This window comes from Eschscholzia californica, unplaced genomic scaffold (assembly GCF_041429995.1).
Source record: "Eschscholzia californica isolate CP2 unplaced genomic scaffold, dmEscCali1.0.p SCAF_5, whole genome shotgun sequence".
NCBI classification, from domain to species: Eukaryota; Viridiplantae; Streptophyta; class Magnoliopsida; order Ranunculales; family Papaveraceae; genus Eschscholzia; species Eschscholzia californica.
Window position 1 is genome coordinate 42,375,492 of NW_028238472.1, and position 26,299 is coordinate 42,401,790.

General features: G+C 35.4%; 1 protein-coding gene across 3 annotated transcripts; it reads right to left on the reverse strand.

The window, feature by feature from the left end:
* Window positions 1–11,701: 11,701 nt before the first annotated feature.
* On the reverse strand, window positions 11,702–21,615 carry LOC147539354 (phosphoinositide phosphatase SAC2-like). 3 transcript variants are annotated; one of them, XM_086641085.1, is made up of 18 exons: window positions 21,161–21,459; window positions 20,926–21,004; window positions 20,640–20,823; window positions 19,449–19,653; window positions 19,166–19,331; window positions 18,311–18,533; window positions 17,854–17,930; window positions 17,543–17,730; window positions 17,363–17,460; window positions 17,095–17,228; window positions 16,877–16,996; window positions 16,347–16,704; window positions 15,599–15,720; window positions 15,062–15,175; window positions 13,956–14,099; window positions 13,152–13,313; window positions 12,864–12,969; window positions 11,702–12,278 (listed from the first exon to the last, which is right to left on the reverse strand). In XM_086641085.1, exons 3-18 carry the CDS (start codon window positions 20,742–20,744, stop codon window positions 12,159–12,161), a joined length of 2,442 nt encoding a protein of 813 aa, XP_086497211.1. In that variant the 5' UTR covers window positions 20,745–20,823; window positions 20,926–21,004; window positions 21,161–21,459; the 3' UTR covers window positions 11,702–12,158. The 3 variants fall into 3 exon arrangements, with proteins under 3 accessions (XP_086497211.1, XP_086497212.1, XP_086497210.1); XM_086641086.1 differs by having other exon boundaries at window positions 13,956–14,051; window positions 21,161–21,422; XM_086641084.1 differs by having other exon boundaries at window positions 20,640–21,004; window positions 21,161–21,615.
* Between the last annotated feature and the right edge of the window lie 4,684 nt (window positions 21,616–26,299).

Here is a 26,299-nt window from a genome sequence, read left to right on the forward strand (position 1 = left end):
TTTATGATATCTCATTATGTTACTCCCACACATTCCTTTAATTTCTTCTATAATTTTTATGTTCTTTTCTTGTTTTCTATGATATTTTCTTATTAGTAGTAATAGTTTTTCTTGCTTGCATTACGTTATTGAATTAAATACTAAATTTACTTTCATGTATTGTTTAGATTTTTGTTATTTAATGGGTTTTGTGTTATAATGAATTATATTCAATTATTTTGTTTTTTATGTGTTATCTTTGAAATTTTTTGAATTTTTGATAAAATAGAAAGAACATTTTTTCTTACAAAAAAATTAAAATTAATTACTATTAAGTTTAAAGTTCTAAAAACAACGGTCCGTGGACTTAAACTACCGATTTTAGTTAGTTTGTTAGATATTATAACTCTACCTAACAATGTTATTTACTCAATTGGAGGTCCAAGTTAATTCTTGCACTCTTTCAACAAAAAAAAGAAGGTTAATTCTTGCATTTTGGCAAAATAATAATTAGGTATGCCCAGCTTCTTATCCATGCCTTATCATAAGATAGCCCTTTAATATATCAATTTTAATATATTTTAGGTAGATAATGAAAAATTAATACTCCAAAAAAACCGGAATATGTTCACCATTTTTTGGTGCAGTGGTTGGATGCTCCCTCTTAAATTCATGAAAAAAACAATAAATAAGTAGAGGTAGTATTAGATGGATTTTCAGGCACCTTCAGATGGTTCTAAGGGTCTTTATATGACCTTGAAGACCCAAAATGTATTTTTTAAATATGGACTACGATCTACGTTAGTCATTGCATGGCATTGATACATCATCTAGATGTCAATGACACGACAGTCGCCCGAGTTAAACTACGAACGAAAGGGGCATAAAGTCCAAGAACATAATAAAGAAGCCTAAAATCCGACAAACTTATTGTTTAACTTTTAATAACCCAAATTCAATAACTATGGATTCCACCTCCTCTAACCTGGAAATTCTAGAGTTTTGGAGTTTATGTCAACACTACCAACTAATTGGGGAAACAAGTGTGACTGCCCAAAATGTCTTAATTAGCAGTTATAGTGCTCATCCAAATTCATGAGGTATTACATATTATAATCATGATGTAACTTGTACCTGAACCGGTGGCTCACTTTTCTAAGTAATGGGGAAGAGGACAAAGACTCTACTGAGACAAAGATGGGTTGTCGACATCTACCCTTAAGAGAGGTCTATGTAAGAGCATCTCCGACGTAAAATTCAAAAAAAAAAAACATTAAAAGTCTTACTTATAAAGTTTTCATATAAAATCTCCAATGCAAATTGAAGTTACTTTCTTTACTTGCTGGGCGTATTGTTTTAGTACAACATGTAAGTAGTTAAATGGAAGATTTAGGTAATTGTCTTTCTATTGGTTTAAGTAATCAAAATATTGAATTGGACGATCAAGATATTTCAAAAAGATCTTCTAGAAAGTGAGTATCTTCTAGCCATCAATGAAATTAACTTCCACCAAATCATTTGAGGAATCTAAATTCAATTTTGCATTTAAGAGAATTCAAAAGAAAAAAAACTCTAAGAAATCTTAGGTTATATTAGAAATGATCAAAGTAAAATTTCAGATTGAAGAAGCATTTCTAGATCAAGGAAGGAATGAGGAGGAGCTAGTGGTCCCAACCCATATATTCCAAACAGAGTATAAATCCGGTGGAATAGAAATGAAGGTTAACATCCCAATTTAATCCCTGCCTCTGACACATTGTCTTCTAGTACTAAAATTGCACTCTTCTCTAAATCCATGTAAACTCCAAAGTAGGGGTGGGAATCGGTCCGGACGGGCGGGAAACGGACACTAACTCAACCGGTTCGGGCGGAACGGACATGAGTCCTAAGTGTCCACTCGGACATCCGGACAAAACGGGCGGATTTTTCGGATTTTTCTCCAACAAAGTGCCCGTCCGTGACCGTTTTGATAGTCGGGCAAACCGGGTATCGGTCGGGCGGACACCGGTCACTAATGAACAAATAAAGAAACTTTTATTCGAAATTTAAAATGTTTAGTCGCTAAATACAACTTTCTAAAACTCCCACTTTACAATTCTAAAAAGTAAATGAATTCAAAATCGCAAGATAAGCATTGAGATTTCTCATGGATTATGATCGGTTTCTATGCTTCTTCTCATGGATTACGGCCGGTTTATTGTGGATTCTCGAGTTATTGATGAGATACTGAGATTTTGGAGGAGATAGAGACTAGAGAAGTAGAACGACGAAGACAAAATTAAGAAAAGTGATTTCTAGGGTTATTTATTTTTACTCTTGAAATCTAATGGTTGTAGCTAACTCTACAAATCTAAAGGCTTAAAATCAATCATATAGGGCGGGTGTAATGGGTAGGATAAACGGACGGGTGTGGACGGGTTCGGTCGGGCGGACGATATAAGCGGGCGTACTCGGTCGGACCATCGGGTAAAGACCTATTGCCCGCGTCCGTCCGCTTAAGATCTTTCGGTCGGGCGGGTACGGACCGATTTGGGCATCGGACGGTCACGGACCCTTCGGACTCGGACGGTCGTGGGCGGGTTTCGGGTTTCCGGGCCAAAATCCCACCCCTACTCCAAAGTGGTGGGTTTATAGGGAACCCTCATTCGTGTATTGGGTCACCAACTCTGTAAAAACATCAACTTTTTTTTTTTTATGAATAGACATCATCTTACAGTACAGTTTATATGTGAAGGACCTATCATTACACTTATATGATATGATTCTATTGTTATTAAACCCTAAAAAATTTCATTCTTTCGTTCTTTGTCTGCGGTTGCCCTGACCCATCGCAGCCGCTTTACAATTTAATCAGTAACACTGTATTTGCTGATGTGAAAGATGTTGGATTTATTCGACAATGGGTAGAACCCAGTGTTTTTCATCATGTATCGACGGAGACTTCCGCTTATAGTCTATGGAGGAAATTAGAAGAATTATATGATCAGAAGACAGCTGCCAAAAAGGCTTACTTGTTCAGAAAGCTAGGAAAATTACAATATAAGGAGGGACCCCAACAAACTCCCCCTCCCGACTTATGAAAAGGACCCGCCATTCTAAGACCAACAATACTACTATGTAGCTCATGCTTCCCGTTGAACAATCTTTTTGCCATCATATCTGAAGTATTGTCTTCTATATGGATTTTCTTGATCTTCAACACTTTTTTTTTTCAATAACGTCTTGAATCCACTGATATCTCACATTCCATCTGTATTCATCTATCATTCACGAATTCACTTGATTCATGTGTAAAATATACTACTGTTTCCCTTGCTATCACCATTGACCCTTTTGTGAGCTTCCACTTTCCATCACCAAAGTGACTGTGGTACCCTTCATCATCTAATACTCCGGTAGAGATTAGGTTATATCGAAGATCTGGTATATGCCTCACATTCTTCAGAATCAATGTACTCCCTGTGCTCGTCTCGATTTTCACTTCTCCAATTCCTACGATTTTTGAGAAACCTAAGTTTCCCATCCTGACTTTGCCAAGGTCACCAGTTCTGTAAGAGCTAAAGAAATCCTTACATGGAGTAGCATGATACGAAGCACCTGAGTCAACCAACCATGTTGTTTCTAGTTCTGACTCAGTCATACTTAAGCAAGTCTCTCCACAACCTGAGAGTAAGATAATGTCATCACCTGAGGCAACTGCCGCAACATTATCTTGTTTTTCATCATTCTTTTTATTTTCCTTCTTTGGTTTCCTGCAGTCACTCTTGTAATGACCCATTTTTCCACAACCAAAACATCTAACTTCTTTCTTTGGTTTTGATCTCCCTCTTGACTTATCACGGTTATGAGGTTTTCTACTTTTACCTCTCCCCCGTCTTTCTGTAACAAGTGCCTCTGAATGAGACTCGTCTGACGATGATTTCCTTCTTGTTTCTTCATTCAACAAACTACCTGTTACGTGATTCATACGCATTATGCCATCAGGAACCTCAATTGCTCAACACTTGAAGAGGTTTTTTACCTTCTAGCTTGGAGGGGTTTTTTGCCACGTTAAATAATCTTGGTGTCTCTACTTTTACTTTCACATCGTTTATCTTCATATTCCTGAACAAGTTAATTAGGTTATTTTTCCTAACAAAAGATTTGTTAGTAAATACATCAAAAGTTCTTTTTTCTCCCCATCGAGTGTTGCTAGGTCTTAAGCAGTCAAAGCGGTTGTTTTGGAACTTGACCTACTTAGGGCGTCATTTTTAAGGTTTATAAGCTGGTCTACATTATATGTATATATATACATATGTGTGTATATATATCAATAAAAATAAATCATTTATATAACTCAGGTTATAGCTTCGGGCGGTTAAGATGTTGGTTTATGTGTAATGGTTGAAAGTTTAAATGCTCTTTGAAGCAATACTTAATATTTTCTTTTTCACTAAACAGAGAAGACCCCAACTTCTAATTAACTTCGCATTTCGTTTTCGAAATGATAGGTCTTCTTCTTCGTTCTCAATACCCTTTATTTCAAATTAAAATTTCCTTCATCTAAAAACGAAGAAGAGGGACGGCAAAAAGAAGATGAAAAACTGAAGTGAGGGGTGTTTTTTGAAACTAACGAGAGAGTAATACGGATGATATCCCTCTACCAATAATATAAGGACATCAATATAAAAATAAAAATGGTTACTTCAATCCAAATATTATACATAATAAACAAAAAAAAAAAGTAATGCTTTATCTGAAATGATTAAAAGTGTCATGTTTATTATGTGTAATTGCTACTTATATATGAAATAATATTTATAATTATCAATCAGGTCATTTTCAATCTTTTTCATTCCAAACAAACCCTTAGTAGAAAAAAAAAAATATTCTCTCTCAAGAATAATTAGATAGTTTAGGGTTCTTCTTCTTCTTAGAAATAGCATAAAACCCTTTGTAGATCAATAAATTTAATCGAAAAACTCTTTATAAATAATTTAATCTAATTAATAATTATAAAATATTTATTATTATTTTACATATTTAGAATATTAGTGTTGTTCAAATAATGGTTATTTCCCAATGGCTCCCAACTTTGTGACCAGCTTCCTGCCTGGCCCCCTACTTTAGCAATAATTTCCGTACGACCCCCTTTTTCCGTTATCTTTAACATTCCGTTACTCTCTTTCCTCCATCTCATTTTCTCTCTCTGCCACATCATTTGAGCACGCCACATCATCGTCTTCACCGACAGGGTTGCAGGCCGGCCAAATTTCCGACCGACGACCTTCAAATTTTTTTTTTCTCTCTCTTGTTTAAAAAAAATTCTCTCCTCTCTCTCTAAACACTCCGGCAAAGGGAAACCCTTCGTCGGAGTTCGATCTGTTCAAGAACAGACTCGATCTGTTCTTGGAAGATCAAACTCCGGCGAAGGATTTCCCTTTGCCGGAGTGTTTAGAGAGAGAGGAGAGAATTTTTTAAAAATATAAAAGATTTTTTGTTTTTGAGAGAAAGAGAGAGAAAAAAAGTTTGAAGGTCACCGGCCGGAAATTTGGTTGTCTGGCGATCCTGCCGGTGAAGATGATGATGTGCCGTGCTCAAATGATGTGGCAGAGAGAAAAATGAGATGGAGGAGAGACAGTAACGGAATATTAAAGACAATAGAAAAAAAAAACATACGAAAATTATTGCTAAAATAAGGAGCCAGGTAGGAAGCTGGTCACAAAATTAGGGAAAATAACCCCTCAAATAATCAAGACTCCCAGAATAATTGCTAAAATACAAGGGAAGGTAGGGTTCCCTATACAAAATACACCCAACTATATGAGTGACCTGAGAGTCTGACGAAAAGGTCTCTGACAAAAAAAAGAGCCTAGTTTTGAGTTTCCGCTTTTCAAAGCTCCTTCTTCCAACCAACCAAACGATCTCCTACAGTTTATGCGCAAAATCCAGACGTTGAATTACCCAAAATATCCTTCCTTCGTGGTCCCACTTCCACTAGCTCTGAGCTTATCCATTTTAGTTTTGTATTATAATTTCAAATCCGCAACTCAAAGGAGAACCAATAGAGCGCCAACCGTTTGTGTTGTTCACTTGCACCTGTTTGTTTGAAAGAAGGCAAGCAGTCGTGGGGTGGACTATTTAAGGTCTTGTTTGGCCACTAGAAGTAAGTATTTTTACTTAAGACTAAAAGTGTATTTGGCAAAGGGAAGGCAATGCCTTTATTGTTAATTCTTCTCAGAAATACATGAGAGTTACATAAATAAAGTTCTACGCAGAACTTTCAAACGTAAAGTCCCTCATGAAGGGAGCTCAAGATCACCCTTGGTTATTCATGGAGCTCAAGATCTCCCGGATATTTGATCACAATTGACCTCACTAATTGGTGTCATTAAAGCCGTTGGGGTAAACTCTCAGACTACATACCACTCTAAGAATCTCAAGGACTCCATAAATGTAGACACGTACGTGTGAATCAGTCGTCTTCCACTGAACATTAAGAAAAATGAGCTCGCAACCGCCTTGTTCAATTTGTTGACAGAAGACTTTAGACACGGGAACTAGAGGTCTGACCCCTCAAGACGAAGACTCGTCTCATCACTAAGTGATCATCCTTGTGTAATTCATATACATACTCAAGTGATTTCATATACATACTCAAGTGATTTCTTCTTGTCATTACAGTAAGCTATTCGTACAGCACTTCCAGAGAAATAGTTTGATCCTCGGGATAGTATTCAAGTTAGAACTGATCACATTAGTACCACTATTCAATGGATAATCCAATGGAAATCCCTGGACGAAGAAACTATTAATCTGTATGCTAAAATTCTTTGGTTTCTGTGGAAAGCCAGATGTGAAAACTGTTTTACGACGACTAAACAGACTCCAATGCAAATGATAGAAAGGATCAACAAAACCACTACTACTCCTCTCAGAACTGAGAAATGCACTACCACGAAGGGTCAAGATCAAACGGTTATACAAACATGGAGACCTCCATCGACACCTTATATAAAAATCAATGTAGATGCCTCTTTTGTTAATTTACATGAACAGGCAGGAATTGGTTACATCATGCGTGATGCAGAAGCCAACTTTATTATGGCGGTAGCAGATAGTGTTCGAGGGCAAAATGCTGAAGAATGTGAAAGTTTAGCGGTACTGCATGGTCTGCTAAGCGCGAGACAAATGCAACTATCTTATGTGCACTTAGAAAGTGATAATAAAGCAATAATCCAAGCTCTCAATGGTGAGGAAGGATTATACAATGGCAATCGCATAGTATCATTCGACAGATCAAAGACATCAAGGATAACTTTTCAGGAATTATATTTTCTCATGTGTCTAGGAACAGTAATAGTTATGCAGATGCGTTAGCCAAACGGGGACGTGCTTTCGGGTGTAAGAAACTTTGGAATGATGTTGTCTCTTTCTTTTCTGATTTCTAGTGGGTTTGTATTAGACGCTTGGTTTTAATATATTTTCTTTCATCAAAAAAAAAAAGTGATTTCTTCTTTGGTTTACCATAAATGATATGAAATGTATATTGAACATCAAGTATTTATAATGCATAGTAGCATAGAAGTCCCAACAGTATCTTCATGTACAAGTTACAGTTAGAACTCAAAGTTGTCTACTTTCTTGCAAGGTGTATAATAACACTAATCTCACAAGGTCGTCCTTAAAATAGCAATTAATGGAGAATTAGAGCAATATAAAAAGGTGGAAGATCCATTAATAAGAATAAAAACAACTTTAACATGAAAAGAGAGGCCAGACTTCATCGTTCATAAATAGTGGATCTTTTGATCGAGTTAGGAAAAAGATGCTCCTAATTATTTGTGAACCACTTTTTCTTTTTTCTTTTTTTTTTTTTGTTGAGAAGTGAACCACTTTTTCTTCATAACGTAAAATTTAAAAGTTAATGCCGAGGGATTAATTGAAGAGACATTTCATGTTAGGGTCATATTTATGTTTTGTTCCATGGATCATGAGAGGCTTACACTTAATGATATTATTTCATGAGTCAAATACTCTAATATAAATATAATTACCGTAATTTATACTTCATTCTAAAGCTCAAAGGAACAATCAACACTTGGTTGCCTAAGTGGTTGATAGTGTTGACATAAGTTCCCAAATTCGAAGAGGTGGAATCCATAATTATTGAATTAGGCTCTATGTTGTTGGGCTTTATGGTTATCTTGCTTGTCACGTCTTGATGATGTGCCAATATTTTGTAATGACTAATGTAGTTCATAGTCGATTTCTCAAGAAAAAGAAAAGGTCCAAAGGAATAAACCATTATGACTATTGTTATTTTCTTTGTAACAAATTTTGGTAAAGATTTCACTTTTTTACCCGTGAAATTTTGACCTTGAAATTATTTTACAATTGTTTTTTTGTTATATCCTAAACAACAACTATTGTCAAATGTAGCACATAAGTCACTCTATATCTTTCAAAGAAAAAAATGTGACTGTATATCAAAATTAAATGGTAATCTAATGAAAAGGAAAAGATAAAGAATGATATGACAACATCATCTTGTTTCTATTTTCAACAAAAAAAACAAACATCATCATATTTCTATAATAGTTTTTTATGTGTACACATATATTATACAAACAAGTATTTGTGAAGTATAAAGGACCCATCTTAAAAAAATGTATAAAGGACACATTCATTTGTGCTTTATGTTTTATAAATTTTGTTCGACTTGTCGATCAATAAAAAGATAAAATGTGGATATTATGGTGGAACATAATGTATATTTCAACATTGTTGTTGTTTTTTTGTTAAGGAATTTAAACATTGTTGTTGAAAGATGTATTTTTTAAACATACAAATGGTAAAGGGGGAAAGTGCAAGACCAAATACTTCCAATACTAATATTAAAGTTGTTTTAACCACAAAAAAAAAAGGACTTTTTGTTAGTAAGACCTTACAATGATATTACCCAAAACCCTAACAAAGTATTTTGAACTTCGTAATACACCGAATTATATGTTCAAATAGAAAAAGAAATGTTACGCCGTATTTTAATGATTTTGAAACTATTTCACACGATCTATAGATATATCTGAATTATTTAAATAACAAGAATAAAAAAGAATACTATGTTAGACGATATAGACTATAAAATGTAGGATGGTCTTGACATTTCGAAAACGAAAAACACCTCAAAGATAATATAAATAAAGATAAGATCTTCCCAATACAAGGTATTTATTAACAAACATTTCTCTCAAAAGGAGTGTGGATAGTGATGTTAATGCACAATAAAGTGGGAGATGCTCAAACTATTTTCATCCTGAAATCACAACCAATCTTTTGTTGCTTAAAAAAAACGTCTCATGCTTAACATTTGTGATTGCGACATCCTACCTAATATGCTTGTGAAACAATTTATATAAAATTGTGGGCCAATTCCAACTAATCTATTACTATTATTTTCCATAATTTCACCTCACCTACTCTAACCCTCAACAAGTAGACATTGTCAAAAAGATCAAAGAGTTAGATTATTTTGGTAATGATTCTTATAGGTAAGTAGTGGTGTCAAATGGGGGTCAAACCTGTAAAAAGATAATGGAACCAGTACAAAGATTATGATTTGGGATCGACTCCATTTAAGGCCAAACCTGTTATGTATATATAATGTTTCGCATTGATAGATTACCGAGAATTTATGGTGGTAGCGTACCGGGTTGATGATAGCCACACAACATGGTCGTTCGTGGAGAATATCACATTATGTGACCGTATCTTTGTCAGTAACGACCTTAGGCAAAGTGGAGCTCAATGTGTTAAGGTTAATTCTGCAGCCCTCCTCACTCAGCCTCTCAGGTTAATTCTCAGGAGCACAGTTTCAACTCCCTTTTGAGAGTCATGTTGACCTCCCAACAATATATCTGGTTAGAGTGGACTCAGGTGGCAAAACACTCTTTGGTCCAGAAGTACCATATCTGAGTGTTATGCTTGTATTGTCGTATTTAGCTCAATGTATTAGACATGACATTGCTTTTGCAGTGAACGTATTAGCCAAGTACAATTTAGCACCAATAAAGCGACGCCAGGGAGGCGTGGAGCAAATTCTTCACTGTCTTCTAGGAATCTCAGACATGGGGTTATTTTATTCTAAATTTTCATTTGCAGTGGAAGGCATACACAACTATGGTTAGATCTATGATTCGCATAAAGGGATTTCACAGACAAGAATGTTTTCAAACGGAGGTACAACTTTTTTACGACGATCTTGTAGACATAGTTTGCCACTAGCCTCTTGTAATCATGCAGAAAAGTATTACCCTCCATGAAGCCACGAGGGAAGGTGTATGGCTCAAATCAGTTGTGGAACACATTAAGAACTCAAGTGATCTTACTTAAGTCACAAGACCTCCAAAGTCATTTACGAAAAACAACTAAGTTGTATTGCACCCACACAAAAGAAGGATATGTAAAAAGCAATATAACTAAATATATCTCACCGAAATTGTTTTATTCGAATAACCTCTAGAAGAGTCGTGAGACTGATATCCAGAAGATATAATCGTGTGAGAATTTTGTGACTTATTTGCTATGCAAGTGCCTACTATGATCTTCAGAAAATTAGTTCATGAATAAGAATGTGACTGATGAATAATCAACCGATGTGGGATTGTTAGACAGTAGAATCTCCTGCATTGATTGATGTAACTATTTTTCCTTCGTCCGGTTTTCATTCCATAAGGTTTTTCTGGCAAAATTTTAACGAGGCAGTTAAAACATGCCACACATGTCTCTCAATTATTGAGATTGTAATTCTTTTTTCTTAGTTATACTTTTGTTCCACTGGATTTTGCTAATAAGGTTTGAATGAGGCAAGCATAACAGAGACAGTGATGGTCATCCAAGGGATAATGTTGCAGTGGTGATGTGGCTGCCCATATTACTCTCTCTGAGTGATTGGGCTTTCCACCAAACATGATGTGGTGCCTTTATTCATCTTCATTGTGAATGAAACCAGATGTAGGTATGTCTTGTGATGTTACCTTAGGGTTTTGGTAATAGGGATAAATGCTCACTTACCTATCCATTTCAATATAGTCTTATACAAGAGCTACAATATTTGTGTCTTACTTCGGTTATATGAGAAATAATACTTTGGTTATTGCTTGATACATATTTACGTGGTCGTACTGGTGATTTCATATACAATGAACTCCCTACTTCAGTTACCCAGAGATTTCCTAATGTATATGAATCATCTGATGTGGGAGCAGGATTGTAAATGAGTAACTTGGGGCATAAAAAAATTCTCTTCCTCCTTACTCTTTTCCACTCTATTTTTCGCACTCCTTGTGGAGAAGCCCCATTTCTTTTCTTTTCTTCGTGTTCTTTTTGGAAAGAGAAAGAGACTCGACTAACTCCGCTAGTGGAGCTCCCTCAACCGAGAATGAATATTGAAATGGCAATGGCATCATATGATTGTGCCCTATCTTACCCCTCTTACTGAATTTCACACTACCACTAAAACCCCAGTCAAAACAGCAAACAGAAATTGGTAAAACCCTAGCCTAGTAATTTCAAGATAACTCCACCGGTTCTAATGCGACTATAACTCCACTGATTCTCATATTTTTTTATTACCGAAGTAGTTCGGTATTGCTGTTTATGGCGTTGTCTTCCGAATTACCAACTCAGGAAAATCTGAAACAGACTAGGGTTTTCTTAGAAAATTACAGAATCAGAACAACGATTTTATGAACCAAAGGAATGTCTTTAGATGTATGTAAAAGGAAACAGAGATATGTTAATGTATAAGATGGAGCCTCTACAAGAATACATAAGTATATACAAGATTGAAAACTCCATGACTACATACATATAATAACTACACAAGGGAGAAGAAATAAGTTCTGCAAGAAAATTTGTTTTACCTGTAATATCTACTTGCTCTTTTGTACTTTTGGTATGTAAGTCTGACCAAAATTTCCGGATCGAATCAAATGGTGAAAAATCATATGTTAGAGAGAGAAAGAGAGACACAGAAAAAGATGGGTATCTTACAAAGAATGTTGGGGTCCTGTTGGAGCTCTTGCCCTTGCTTCAGTCCGTCCTTTTGCTCTCCTATTCTTTCTGCATATTTTTCTTCTGTGATTGGCATGATGGCATCCTCGGAACGATTTAACTAAAGAAAATTGGAGGCTCATTTGTCAGTGAAATAGTGCTCCTCCATAAGTTACCCAATTCGCAAAGCTCTTCGAAAAGTCACTAAGAGTACGGGAACTCTGGCCAGGATCATATAACGCCTCCGTTTCTGTGCCTTTTTCTCCCTGCAGAAGGATAAAATGGAAGAAATTTTACTTAACTATGTAAATATTTCTCACTTCTCTCTCTAATAAAATAGGTTTATAACGTACAAGACTACAATCTTTCAAGTGGATGTAATTTGGTATCGACCTCATTGAGGATCTTGGTGCATACTATTTAATAACGAAATAACCATTAAAAAAACAGCTCCTATAGTATGGTGGTGTTTGCTTCTTTTTCTTGATTGTCTAAATCTAAATCAAATGAGTCTGACTTGTCCAAATTTGTGTCATTCGAGTTTGACTTGTTTCGGTCGTGACAAAAAGTTATTTCGGACAGTGGGCTCTAATTGAGAGTAATTTTATTTCTGACGAAAACGGACTCAAAAATCTGCCCAAGCCTGCCATTCAGACTGAGTTAGACGCATAAGTCAGACAAAAGCAAGCATTCTGAAATCAGATTTCAGCCAGTTCAGATCATGAGTCAAATTTTATATCTGAATTAGTAAAGACAGAGAAAGAAAACCTAAGCTTGCATTTGAAGTCAACAAAGATACTGCTATTATATCGTTTCATATATGAAAGAAACAAAACGAGATTTTACTCTACCTGGATGCTCCATTCGTTTTCATTTGGAACTGTCGTTTCATCAATTATCCCATTTACACCATACTCTGCTGAAATGCCAGTTAACTGGGTGTTTATGAGTCCAGACCTAAAACCAATAAGAATAGAAGTGAGTCCCCCTATCTCTCCATAGTGTCGAATTATGCATTTAATGAATATGTCAAATTAACGTTGTCCTAGCATTTCTGAACCGTTTCAACTCAAAGAGGAACATGGCGTAAATGCGATGTACAATATTTCATATTCGAACTGAAGAAAATCTCGAACTACCTTTCAAATGGTTCTTCTTCAACCGAATTTGCAGAGGAAGAAAGCCAGTCAATATCAACAAAATTTGAGCAGTTATGTGCATCCTCGTGCAAATAAATTTGGTTGGCTTGCATATCGGTGAATAGCTGCCCATGAGTCATTGCAGAAGAGCATGTTGAATACCTAAAGCAGGTTTAAAAACTAGAAATTAACGATATGAAACACCATATACACCAAAATCATATCATCACAGCCAATAAGTACGTACAAAGATATTGAATGCAATGGTAACCCAATACCCGTCAAGCTTTCATTTCTGACTTCTTAGTCACAGAATCATGCTCTAATACACTGATGCTATTATGTGTAAGTTTAAGGCCTATTCCGTTACGGAAGCTGTAACCAATCTCGAGAATGAAAATGGCAGAATCACTCCTCTAAGACTGAAATAAAGGCATATATTGAACTAATAGCATTAAGTTGACAGATATTAGGGGTTCATCAATTAACCGATTAGCCTATAATGTGTCCGAGAAGGTAACTATCAAATGGTATGCCCAACATTGTAGCTGTGCAGCATATACACAAAAATTGATAGGAAGATACATTATCGACCATGGTTCCTACCCACCTATTTTCTTAAATCCTACATCCTTGATCCTCTTATACACAGCTCTTCACAAACAGTACATAAGATTTAAGAGTAAGTTTCAAAATTGATGAGATATATTTATTTAGATTCTTTTTGAAACTTTGAATGAATATAATATATTTATTTAGATACCAACTACAAATGGAACCGAAGGGAGAGTGAAGCAAGCCAACCTCGAGTATGATATATCAGTATCGCAAGCCGGTATTTCATCTGTGTTGTCTCCTTCAGTTCTTTGCCCCATATTTGCCGCCAATATAGGAGCATCACTTTCACAAACAATGTTACCATCTGATAAGGATCTTTGAAAAGATAGCCTACAGAATAGAAACTACTTATTACAGATTCAGACTGATATTGCAAAACTGAACAAAAGAAATCATTGATTTTGTGGAGGCCGCCTATCATCAAATGACAATAAAAATCTTCAATCATCTATGTTATGTAGTCGAGCACTCGAGCTCTCTAATCGTACTTTATTCACCTCCACCTTCATTTTGTTTTTCTGCCGGACACTAGAACTCTTCAGTGGTACTTCCACACAATAACATGAAAATTTATACATCATCTTCAGTGTATTTCCCTATGGTGTTAAGACCAAACTAAAAGTTGTATGTAAACATAAAGGACCTAATATGCAATAACTAAGACAAATTATATTATACATTTACATTCGCATGGTCATGTTTGTGTCTGGGCAATTCCCAATTTACCATTTTGAACATCTCGTACCCACGCCGGAGTATATTACTTCAAACCGTAATGGTATCAGTTTTACATACATCAAGAGCAAAATAGCGAAAGAAAATACAACTTGCAGTCATCTTAAATGACGTCATGGAAGATAAATGAAAAGGTCCATGAGTAAAGCTCAACTGGCGGATCAAAGCAAGACTGGGTGCACCTACGTACTGACAATCATCAAGCTGACTTAACAATTGAATTACCCTGGGACAGTGATATGATCCGTCCACTATTTATGTCGTGACGATGGTATTGGACGTGACAAGTAACATAGGTATTGCATCTTATCACTGTCCCCCTTTGTCACAAAGATGGCTCGTGAAACATTATACAGAGGGAAGATCTCTTTTACTCTGCCATCTGATAAATAATACTCTTTTGGACGATTTAGAGTAAGAAAGAAACGGAGAGTAGAACATACAACATTTTTCTTCTGCTTGCTAATCTGCCTTTCTCTAAATTAAAAGCAGAAACCTCTTGACAAGCGGAAAATTTCCAGCGTCACCAAATCAGGAAAAGTTGCTAACATATATACCTGGAGTTTTCATTCCGAGAAGTAGGATGACGTCCCCCAACTTTGAAATGCTGGTCTGAATCTAGCTCCCAAAGTGCTGGTTTATCATGTTGTGGTTGGAAGTACCCAAGGAATCTGCTTGTTCACGAAATAAATGCAGTGATTTAAATACATATTAGTATATTACAAACAATGATACAGAATAGGGTACAACTTTCAAATCCACGAAATGATTAGATGGTTTGAAGATATTTTTAATTGCTAAAAGTCTTAGAGAGGTTAGTTGAATGGAAATCCATTAGGATAATACATGTAAATTTTGACTACGTATTCAGATTAGTCGCTCAATTTCTCAGGGTTCAAAGAGTTCCCTAAAATAAAGAGGGAAAAGATAACTGTTCTTAAAATTATTGTACAGACAAGATATTAACTTTCTGAACAGGTAATATATTCCCGACTCCTGCAATTGGTGACCCTAATGGTTGTCATGTTACCTAGACCGAATTCATGATTTTCATTCTTATAAGTAATCCAGTATAAGCAAGAGATGTAACTTACATATTTATCGCGTCTTGCTTCTCGCCGTCCATGTAGGCATTGTTATAGTACCGTTGAAGTGTCCTGAAGAACTCTTGAGACTGAGTTGCTGCTTTCCATTGCCCTCTTCTCTGAGAGAATATCTATTCAGCATAACAAGCACTAGGCTTTAGTTCATATTCAAAACATCAATGAACAGTAAATTTGAAGATATCTAGCTTTTTTAGCTTCTTAATACATAGACACGTAAAATTCCCCCGAAGTTTCTTCTTATTTTTCTCTTCAACAAATAGAATTTCTACCATGTCAAATCTCACATCACATATAGTAAGAAAAGAATAAACTAATTTATGTAACATGGATGGTTCTTTTTTGGTATTTTTTGTTGCATCAGAAACACAAATACTTGTAGTCACTTCAATAGATATGACGCGGTGTATGCATAACTCGTTTTCAGTTGCATACAGCTGTAACATTATGTGGGAAAGCCGCTAACCTAGAATGGCAGTACGGCCCAAAATCCAGAAATCACACATTACAGATCCATTTAGAGAATGTAACAGATAAGATAGTCGATTCTAAATCAGGTACTAAGAACTAATAGCGTACATTTTCATTTTTTTTGGTTTTCTTTCTATCATAAACAAAAATACTAGAATTCTTAAAATTGAAGTTACTCCTTTGTCCCCGTAAAAGAAATAATAACATGATCATAGGACTTACAAACTTAAAATTATGAACATCTTAAAGTACGACAGAGGAAAAGTACCTTGTTATGGGCAGGAGATCCACCATACTGGAGTGCAAGTGTGTCACCCATTGTCTCATACAACCGCATTAAATCATCCACTAAAGGATCATCTACACTGATTTGTGGAATATCTATAAACCCCAGGGAATGAAGTTGATGCCCGAGAGCAACCAGACCATAGGCATACTGGGCAACATTGGTGCGATCCAAGCAATCTATGCAATTAGTCCTGAGGACACCTTTTTGTAGCTTTGGTACTTGGATTGAATGGCTTCCATTAAAACCATATTTAAGTTCTCCACTCTTTTCCAAGTTATCCATGTTCATTTGGTTATCTTGATGATTTTCTTGGGGTGAGAGACTAGCATAGTTTATCCTGTACATGTGTGTTGTTGAAATCTTTATTTATTTGTAAAATTTGAACACCAGAAAAATGTTACTGGAAAAACGTGAAAGAGTTCACGTTACTCCAAAATATAGTAATTGTGCATAATACATAAGAATATCAAATGCATGTGCAAGAGCCAGATCCTTTAAGTTGAACTTACTTGACATTAGGCCATCCCTCAGGTCCGAGCTCAGGTGCTAATTCGGAATGGAAGAAGCCTGTCAAGTTCAATGCATCTTCCGCCACCTTGCCTAGTAGTGCCAACACGTTTGTGCCCTTACTGAAAAGATATGGAGGGTCTCTAGTTAGTTAGAATCAACAAGGAATAAAGGTAGCACTAACACAGATTTCTGGAAGCAAGAACAAGAAACCAAGTACCTTCTAGAATGTTTATGAAGATCCCAGTGGAGGAACTTCAAATGGTTCTCCTCAGGCAAATCTTTGTTAATGATTTCAATCGCTTTTGCAAACTCTGTACGGAGTTTAGACTCACGAGGCTTCTTTTCACAAGTCTAAAATCCAGCCATTAGTCAAAAAGGAAACCAAGCGGAGACTATTAGATAGTAATTCACGTTGAAATATTTAAGTATATCAAATTAACACGAAGAGATAAGTTTGAATGTTGGTATCACAAAGAAAGGATTACCTTTATCAAATTCAATATAATTATCGGGTTTCCATATCTCCTAACAAGATTATCAAAATGAAGTCTGGTAGCTTCGTAAGTTTGGTCCTTTTCTGACACTGAAACAACGATAAAAACATCAGAACAAGTGTAAGGTGCCTAAAACCGTACTTGCGGCAATTTAATTTGCCTGTGACTTACATATGATATCAGGCCTAATATTTAGACATGATGTTTCCTGAGACCAGAAGAGAGGTATAGAACCCCGGTTTTGTACAACAGAACTTATTTGTGCTGGACATCCTTCAGAAAGATCTTCAAACACAATTTGTTCAGTCTCAACGTCGTTAGCTACTCTACCTTTCTCGTTCACCCCACGTTTCCGATACCTGGAAGAAAGGAACAATTAAGATTCAGAGAAACATCTCTATGGTCATCTGTTGAACGCAAACAGACTTGCTGAAACAGATAGAGCAAACACGGGAACCATCCACGAATTCTAATACACTAACCTTGTGCCAGCATAATGACGTGACCGCCTTGCAATGAGCGTCAAAATGAAGTCTCTCCCAGAAACTGAAAGTTTGTCCTGAAACCAAACAAAAACAAAGTTAACCCGTCTATGGTCCAAAAGAGAACAGACAAAAGTATTAACTGCGGAAAAATTTCTAATCCTCCCTTGGTAAGTCGGTAACTAACAATGGTAAGCTGAACAATATACAGTCACAAAATAATTGTCGTGTGCATTAGATAGGCACGTTAAACACTATTATGACCTCGCCAACTCACTTTAGAGTTAAGTCCTTTTAAAGCTGAAATGTATTCTGTAACATGATTAGAGGAGCAGTTGAATCCCCTCGATACTATATTCGAAGATTAACCTCTGAACAAATCATGCTTCATGCATTTCATCTTCTTGTATTAGAAATCTATTTTTGATAACCTTAAATACTTTTGTTCAAGCTGTACCTGTTTAAAGAAGCCATATACCAATGCAACAGTCCAGAGTGTATTCTTCAGGTGAGTCCTAACTCCGCGAGTAAGGAACTCGTTCCAGACAAACATCGAATCATAAAGGGCCTTTCCTGTCTCGCCATCACGCATGTTCTTTTGAAGACTACGCATAACATTATATGAGTAGCTGAAAAAGAAGTCCTTTGTGAGGTCTACTGTGCACAGAAGCTTCTTGTATCTATATCATGGAAAAGAAAACAAAAAAACACAAAGTTTTTTAATACCAGTTCATAAAATGTCCGACAACTAGGAAAAATAAGTTGCAGAAAATTAATAACAAAAGGAACATAACCTGTTTCCCTTAAATCCTGATAATACCATACCAATTTCAAAGTTTCAATAAGTTATAGTACCCTCACAATAGCGTGAAGATTTCCGAGGGGATAACAGAAACTGATCTGGCATATTAACTCTATCAAACTGCTTAACTAAATATACCAATAGGGTACTTTACACTTTTCATCTGCAGATTATAAATATTCGAGATAAATCTAAAAAATACCAGAAAAAATATCTAATCATTTCAAGGCAAAGAGCCCACACCACCCACTGACAGGGCTCATCAAGCAAATATTAGAGTTTCAACATGTATCTCCACCAACGTGTAGACCTTATCTGCTACTAAAAGAAGATTTTCAAAGCTCAGATCATTTGTTCCACAAAAACCCAACAATAAATAATCACATCAAAGATCAAACACATTATTCACAAGGTATACAGGGGAAGATAAATTTTTCCAAAACAAAATTCTAGGGTATCCTTAGAAGTACCATGGACAATATACATTTACATGCAGAATGAACAAAACACCTGTTCTCGTTCTTAGAATAAGCCATTTTAGATAGCACAGTAGAATTTGGTATAGGAATCATCTCGCTCTTGCTGATTGCATATATTTTGTGGCCACCAATTTCACCAATCTGCTTAGTTTTCGTGATGAGCAGCATGTAGTATGGCCCCAAAAATTTAACGAATCCTGAAAATATGAAATCCAAAATTAGTTTTAAGAGAAGGGAAATTAGTATTTATCGATAACTAGATCCCAACACATGACATAGTAAGTAAGACATAGCGAGTAAGTGATCTCAAATACCAATAATTCCATAGCAAGTAATGACAAATTTAAGTCCACCAGTCGACTGGTTGCCTTCATCTATCCTCTTTAACAAATCGTAGCACTCGGTTTCTGAGTAAGTAGTAGAATCTTCACTTATGTTTAACTCAGTAGGCTCTTCTCTGTCAATCTTCAATATCCTCCATAAGGTTCGGCTCTTGTCTCGTCCTATTAAATAAAATTTCTGTTGCATAAAATTTACAAGTAAGTGATGGTTTTGAATATGACAGTAAGCAGTACACAGCTTGACAGTATGCTCCAAATACGATATTATTCTCTGGGGATCTCAAAATGTAATGAACAAGAAACAAAACCAGCACAATTAGGATGTTCAAACAATTTCTGGTTTCATGATAGGAAAACATTTAAGCAAATATATGAAAAACAATATCTTGTCAGGGAACTTTAACATAGCTTTGAGTCTGAGTCTGACTTCTGATAACACGAATATCTCAAGGAGAAAACGAGTCGGATCCTTTTTTTATTTGGAAACAGTAAAAGCTTGACTATCAGCAAAGATTTGGGCGTTCAACAAGCTAGAAGAAACATGGGTTCACTCGTACCTACGAAAAACGGATACTAGACACCTGTGGTATTCCAACAATTAAGGTAGGAGTATTGATTAATGAGATATACAGCAACATTTTCTGAGCCGCGAACATAACCTTAATATCAAATTAGAGGAAGAGTTATTTACATTGAAGTAATCAACCCAAGTTTAAGTCAACTAGGAAGACTCGGCCTTAATCCAATTTTACTCGTCAAACTTAATGTGGTTCAAAGCAAAATAGATCCTAATTGGGTATTGAAAGACGATAAAACTGGACCAGAAATGAAAGGAAGAAAAGGAAGGGTGAATAATCAGCATTTTGAACCTAGAGAACACAAAACAACATAATAAAGTTAGAAATTTTCAATTTTTAGTAGAAAAGGGGGAACAGATTAACAGAGTAAGACGATTACTGAATGAAATTGAGTTGAATTTCAACTCTTTTTGCAAAAACAAAAAACAAATCAATCTAAGACTCCCCAAGAAGTTATCCAACGGATCAATATCCTTAATCAAGCTTGAGAAACAGTAACATCTCTCTAGATCGATTTGCTATAACAAAGCAGAAGAATCATAAACTCAAAAGCATAAAATTTGAAGTGAAGGTAGAGAACAATTACCGATCGAGTTTCATAAAGCCTAAATTTCTGCAAAAAATAATTCCTTTGATTCTTTTCCCCTTCTTCCACGATCTGAGTCTGCTCCAATTCGTAATTTGAAGCCATAATTCTTTGGATCCCGAGCCTGAGCTCGGGGAAGATCAATTACACATCCAAGATAAAAGATCACCACCGAAATTCCAACCTTCAAAATTCAAAAAATGTTGTTGGTTGTTTCAAGTATAGCATTTTCCTCACAAATCCTCTACTTTTAGCTTAGAAATTCTTCTTCCATTCACAATCAAACCTGTAACAAATCCTTCACGAAATCACAACTTCAACGAAAGATTGATTGATAGAGAGAGAACTCGTGATCTTTCAGGTATCTGACAAAACAAAGATGAAAATCAAAATCTAACTCAAAAGGTTAAACAAAAAGAGTTTCCAACTTCGAACTCATCAACAACAGAGAGAAAGTAGAGAGAGAAAGTACAGAGAGAGAGAGAGAGTAGAGAGAGAAAGAGAGAGAGAGAGATCCTAACTTGGTATGAGGAAAGAAAACCACACAGATTCTTTGATCTCCTCTCAAATCCACAGACAAGATAAAAAGGAGAGGGGAAAAAAGGGCAAAATCGATTTCTTTCTCCTTTCTGGGGCTTTTATATCCCTAATATCTCTCTCTCTTTCTCTCTCTAAAACACTTTCTCTCTCTAAAACTCTTTCTCACTCTCCAGATTTTAATGAAGAAACCCCATGAATTTGGTGAAAGTGAAAAAAAAGAAGGAGAAAATCAAACTTTACTTTTTTTTTTTTTTTTTTTTTACAGAAACAAAAAAAAAAAGGAAATCTTGTTATTGGCGCCTGTTTAAAGCTGATTTTAGTCAGATCTTTTTAAGGTAACTCCTTCCCCATTTATGACCAAACTGAGTTGTTAACCATTTCTGACTCAGCTGATTCATTTCTTTAGCTCCCTTAAGATTTTTAGACTTGGCATTCCTCTTTTCATTATACATATAAATTCTTTATAGATTGTGTGAGCCCAATAAACATCCCTTGGTATGAAATCTAATGACTAAAATAATAAGTTACCACGGGTAGTTCGATGATTTGCAAGAAGATCGATGTGTCTGTTGATTTCGACAACAAAATGACAAAGCAATGAACTTCTGAACATTAACTAAACGAATGATTAATCATTAACGAAAAAGGATATTTGTACAATCTTTCAAGTCTGATGATGATCGTTGTGATATGCATTTAGGAAAGATTATCCGTTACGTTTAAGGATTTTTTTTCAAATCAAAAACTTTGATTCGGATTATTAACATTAATTTTTTGCTAAATATTGTATACTAACTTAGAAATTACTAAAACTATGATTTTCAGCAAATCTTATTGATCCAGTCAGATAACAAAATATCAAGTCAAAAAAATCCAAAATGTAAGTGACATAATGATTAACCATCAAATATAAAGATTATAGGAGTAGTTGTTATTTATTCTAGAACCCGCATTAGATATGTTTGCGTTTAAATAGCTGATAATTTAAAGAATAATTTTTTTGTGACGACAATAGATATCTTCTGTAATTATTGATCGGTTTAAATATATAATAAGGTTAAATGTTTTTATCAAGATAACAATATGACTTGTGGCTAGTGCATAAAATATGATTCCAATTTATTTGAATTTTCTCTATTAAATTCCATTTTGTAGCTTGAAAATTTTTTGACTTAAAAATTGTAAAATAAAATGTATATATAAATAATATTAATATAGAGATTAATATGTGAGGGTTAGTAACCATTAGAGTCGAACTTAATTTACAGCACATAATTTGGTTTAGGGTGAATCTTGTGAAGTGAACCCTCTAACAACAAAGAGGCGGATTGCGACTGAGGAAATTTTATTTTGTAAATATTAGTCATTTGTAATTTTCCAATTGTTACCGAATCAAAAAGAGTTTTGAACTTCAGACTAAACAACTACTAGAATTTGAATGATGAGAACTGAAACCTCAATAATTGGTTTAATTTTCTATCACCTCTCGATATTCATACAAAAAAATTTGTCAAGAAGAAAACTATAATCTATCTCTCTAAAAATATTTTCTCACTTCTTTGCTGGAATGTACAATCTTAGGAGAAAAAATTATAGTATCAATAATCATAACTATTTTAACAACATCAATAGCCCTAGAAAAGTTCAACCCTTAGTTTCAAATGTGACGAACTATATTATTTCTTTTATAAATACGATTTCAAATGATGAAAGAATTGTTCTCACAAACCAGTTGACCTCAAACTCGTAGCACACTTAGGTGTTAAGTATTGACTTGTGTAAGAACAACTTGCAAGCAGTAGAAATATCCATCAACACGTGTAATTCTATCAATATGGTTTCCAAATTTATATACTTCTTCATTTGAATAAGCAATAACAACAAATATTTAATCTCATAAAAAAAACTACAAATATTTAGATTGTACGCCCAATATAAATACCACACACTAATAATTTTGTTGGAGTATTAAACTTCTTAAATATAGAATAACACAATTATTTGCCACTCGGCACTAGTTAATTTACCAATTTATTTTAATAGAGTTTAATTAGGTTTCATGTTATGATCTTAGTGTCACCTAATTCTAGATTAACCACCAACACCAAAGAAAATAGGGACTTTGTTTTTGTCTTCACATTCTTGATATTATGAATGGGACTCACGTTCATGATTTTAATGTATACTCTAATTCTAATGTAAAACCATACTTAAACTAATTTTAGTCCGGCTTAGCCAAATATATATTTCACCTAACATATCATATTTTCGTGGCTAATACAAATATAATATTATGATTTATTAACCTGTAATTAATTTGCCACAGCTGATAGTTGAAAGATAAATTATAATACATGTTAATACTTTTCAACTGTGACATTAAATTATATTGTGGGTTTTATTTAATCTCTTTCATTTAATCAGCATACCACCTGGATCACATCAAGAAACCAGTTCAAAGTCTATTTTCGACCAAATCAATTATAATTAAATAATTTTATATTCTTTTTACATGGTTTTCTAAGAGTCATTACAATTACTTGACACTGATGCATAATGTATTGAATAAGCACTTGTGACTATCACATTAAACTATCTCGAGTCATAAAGGCATATAGAAATCTTTAAAGGCATCTTAAGGAGTCTGAAAATCCATCAATTCCTACATTTTTTTTACGACTTAATTATATAGGATAAATCTTAATGATAAACTGGTTCCACCAAAATTGAATCCCGCGATCTCATGGGGTTTAAGGGGCGGTGTCTCATTTCGTCATCATTTTTTCATCTCAGCGAGTTGTTGTACCATTAGAGGTCCGAAGGATGGTGATCATCTTCGTGATCTATCTCTTGGACAGGAACAGGAGGAGCTCAATGACCCTCTCTTTCTGCAGCTAAAGTTGTTTCTTCATGTTATTTTTGGAGTCTCTGTACTTCTCTATGTTGTGTTCATGTTTTCTCTTTCTCATTGTTTCTTCTTCCTCTTGCTGACGCTTCTTTGTGGCCAATAGGTCGTTGTTGTTAGCAATGAAAGGAGTAGAATATGCAACAAGCATAGCGTAACAAATTCTTCACAAGAGACCGAAGAGGTTCTGTTCTCACCCCCATTTTGTCTGTTTCTTTATCATATTCGGCGCTTCCTGAAAGTTTTAGGAAGGTGGATTGAATATATGACACAAAATCTGCAGTTTCTTTTCTTCCCTCAAACAAGCAATTTCTGCCGCTAAATCTTCATCTGAAGGCATGTTGATGTCAGATCTAACTAATTAGATGTGATGAAATCAATGGTTCGTCGAATGTTGGATTTGTTGAATTCGTGATTACGAAAAGTAGCTTTTCCAGACATCTTCCTGATGATCAAAACTTTTGGTCTAACGACGAACTCTTTCTTATGTTACTAATTGAACTCAAGTGAGTAGGGACCTGCAAAAAATAGAGAAGACGCTCTGACGTCCTAGTCAATGGAGTGTATTTATCAGTTTAAGGAAAAATTTAAAAAATTCTTGAGTACAGAAGATGACCTTGGAGAGTTGTGATGCAGTTTTAATGATGCAGTTCTAATGATGACCACGTTTGTACAAGATTTTGGAGAGTTGTGGTGGTACGCGGCTGAGACAATGTGCTGCAGTTCTAATGATGACCACGTCTGCACAGTTGTTTGGAAGATAATATCTAACGAGTGAATATCTTGTGACACTAACAAATCTTCTGACACATAATGGTTACGTATGAAAAATGGATCTTTGGCTATATTTTGCCATTTGCGTATATCTAAGTTTGCCATGTCGAGATTACTCTACCTGATCTCCCTTGTTTTTTCCTTTGACCAGAACAGGGTTTAAGTTGCAAAGTTGACTCGGATCTTGACTTTTGCAGACCTCCTTACTCTATTTCGAGACTAAAGTAAAGCTCAGAGGTTAATGACGTCGAAAAGAGGTTTTTTTAGTTATCATCTTGATGATCTACATCTTCAATCAATCAATGGAAAGAGCTTGCAGAAAATAACTCAAGCTCAAGTTGATGAGGTGTTTTTTGCAGTTAAAGGAAAGATCTCAAAAAATTGAGTTTAAAAGATGAACTTCGATTCCTTTTTAGGACAAACCTGTTACAGGCTTGGATGACCATAACAATGCACGAATGAGATGATGCGGTGCTAAGACGTCGGTCTTGATGATAACCACGTGTCTATGGTCGATTGAAGGATAACATTCGACGAGTGTGTATCTTGTGACACTGACATACCTTTGGACACAACAGTTCGTGTCTGAAAACTGGATCTTTTGTTCCATCTGACCTTTAACGTGATTGATGTTCTCTTCAGGCAGAGCAACGCTCATGGTGCCGAGCTGACTTCTTCTGAGCTCCTTACATTGTAATCTTTGGGGAGAGCAGAGCTTAGGGGTAGAGCTTCCTACTCTGTTTTAGACTTAAGCAAGGCTTAAGGAGAGAACTAACTTTGATCCACCTCTTTACGTGTGTTTGGGTCAACGAAGGGTTTAAGGTGTAGACTTGTGTCGATCTCCCATCTCAGGGCTCAAGTGGCAAGGTTCTGTCAGATCCACATCCTTGATGGCTTCAACTAGGCTTTGCTCTCGTGCAGTCTGGGTTAATTCGTGAACTTTTTTATTTGATCAAAGCTGATCGACATTTGGCTCAATGGGGGCGGAACTTTTTCAGATCCACCTTTTCGCTTCTTTATCGAAACAACTCAGGGTTCTCGGTACCTATGAAACTCGTGCCAACCTCCCTTTCTAAAGCTCAGACGACAAAGTTCTTACATATCCACCTCCCTTGTGGCTATGCCCGGGACTTTCTTTTGTTCAATTTGAGTCAATCTGTGCCTTGAATAGTCAAAGTTCTGCAATATTTGGTTCAACAACTCATTTAAGTACTCTATGAAATAGACTCTAGAGACTTACCAAGTTTAAATGGTAGACTAATTACTTATTAGAATTAGGTATTTAGACGTTGACCCCAGTTCTTCAGCGATATTAGGACTAAACCCCAAAAATGAAACGACGTTGACCCCCATTCTCGATTTTTCCGTTAAATGTCAATTAACTGGTTCACGTGCCAACCACATGCGTGACTTATGACAAAAATACCCTTAACGAAATATT

Excerpts from the sequence above, each read along its gene's own strand:
- LOC147539354 (XM_086641084.1), bottom strand. The coding sequence starts at position 20,744 with ATGGCTTCAAATTACGAATTGGAGCAGACTCAGATCGTGGAAGAAGGG. Across the intron at positions 16,705-16,876 it reads GAGGGATGGCCTAATGTCAA|GATAAACTATGCTAGTCTCT; the intron begins GTAAGTTCAACT and ends ACACATGTACAG. Across the intron at positions 14,100-15,061 it reads TCTCGGAATGAAAACTCCAG|GCTATCTTTTCAAAGATCCT; the intron begins GTATATATGTTA and ends TCTATTCTGTAG.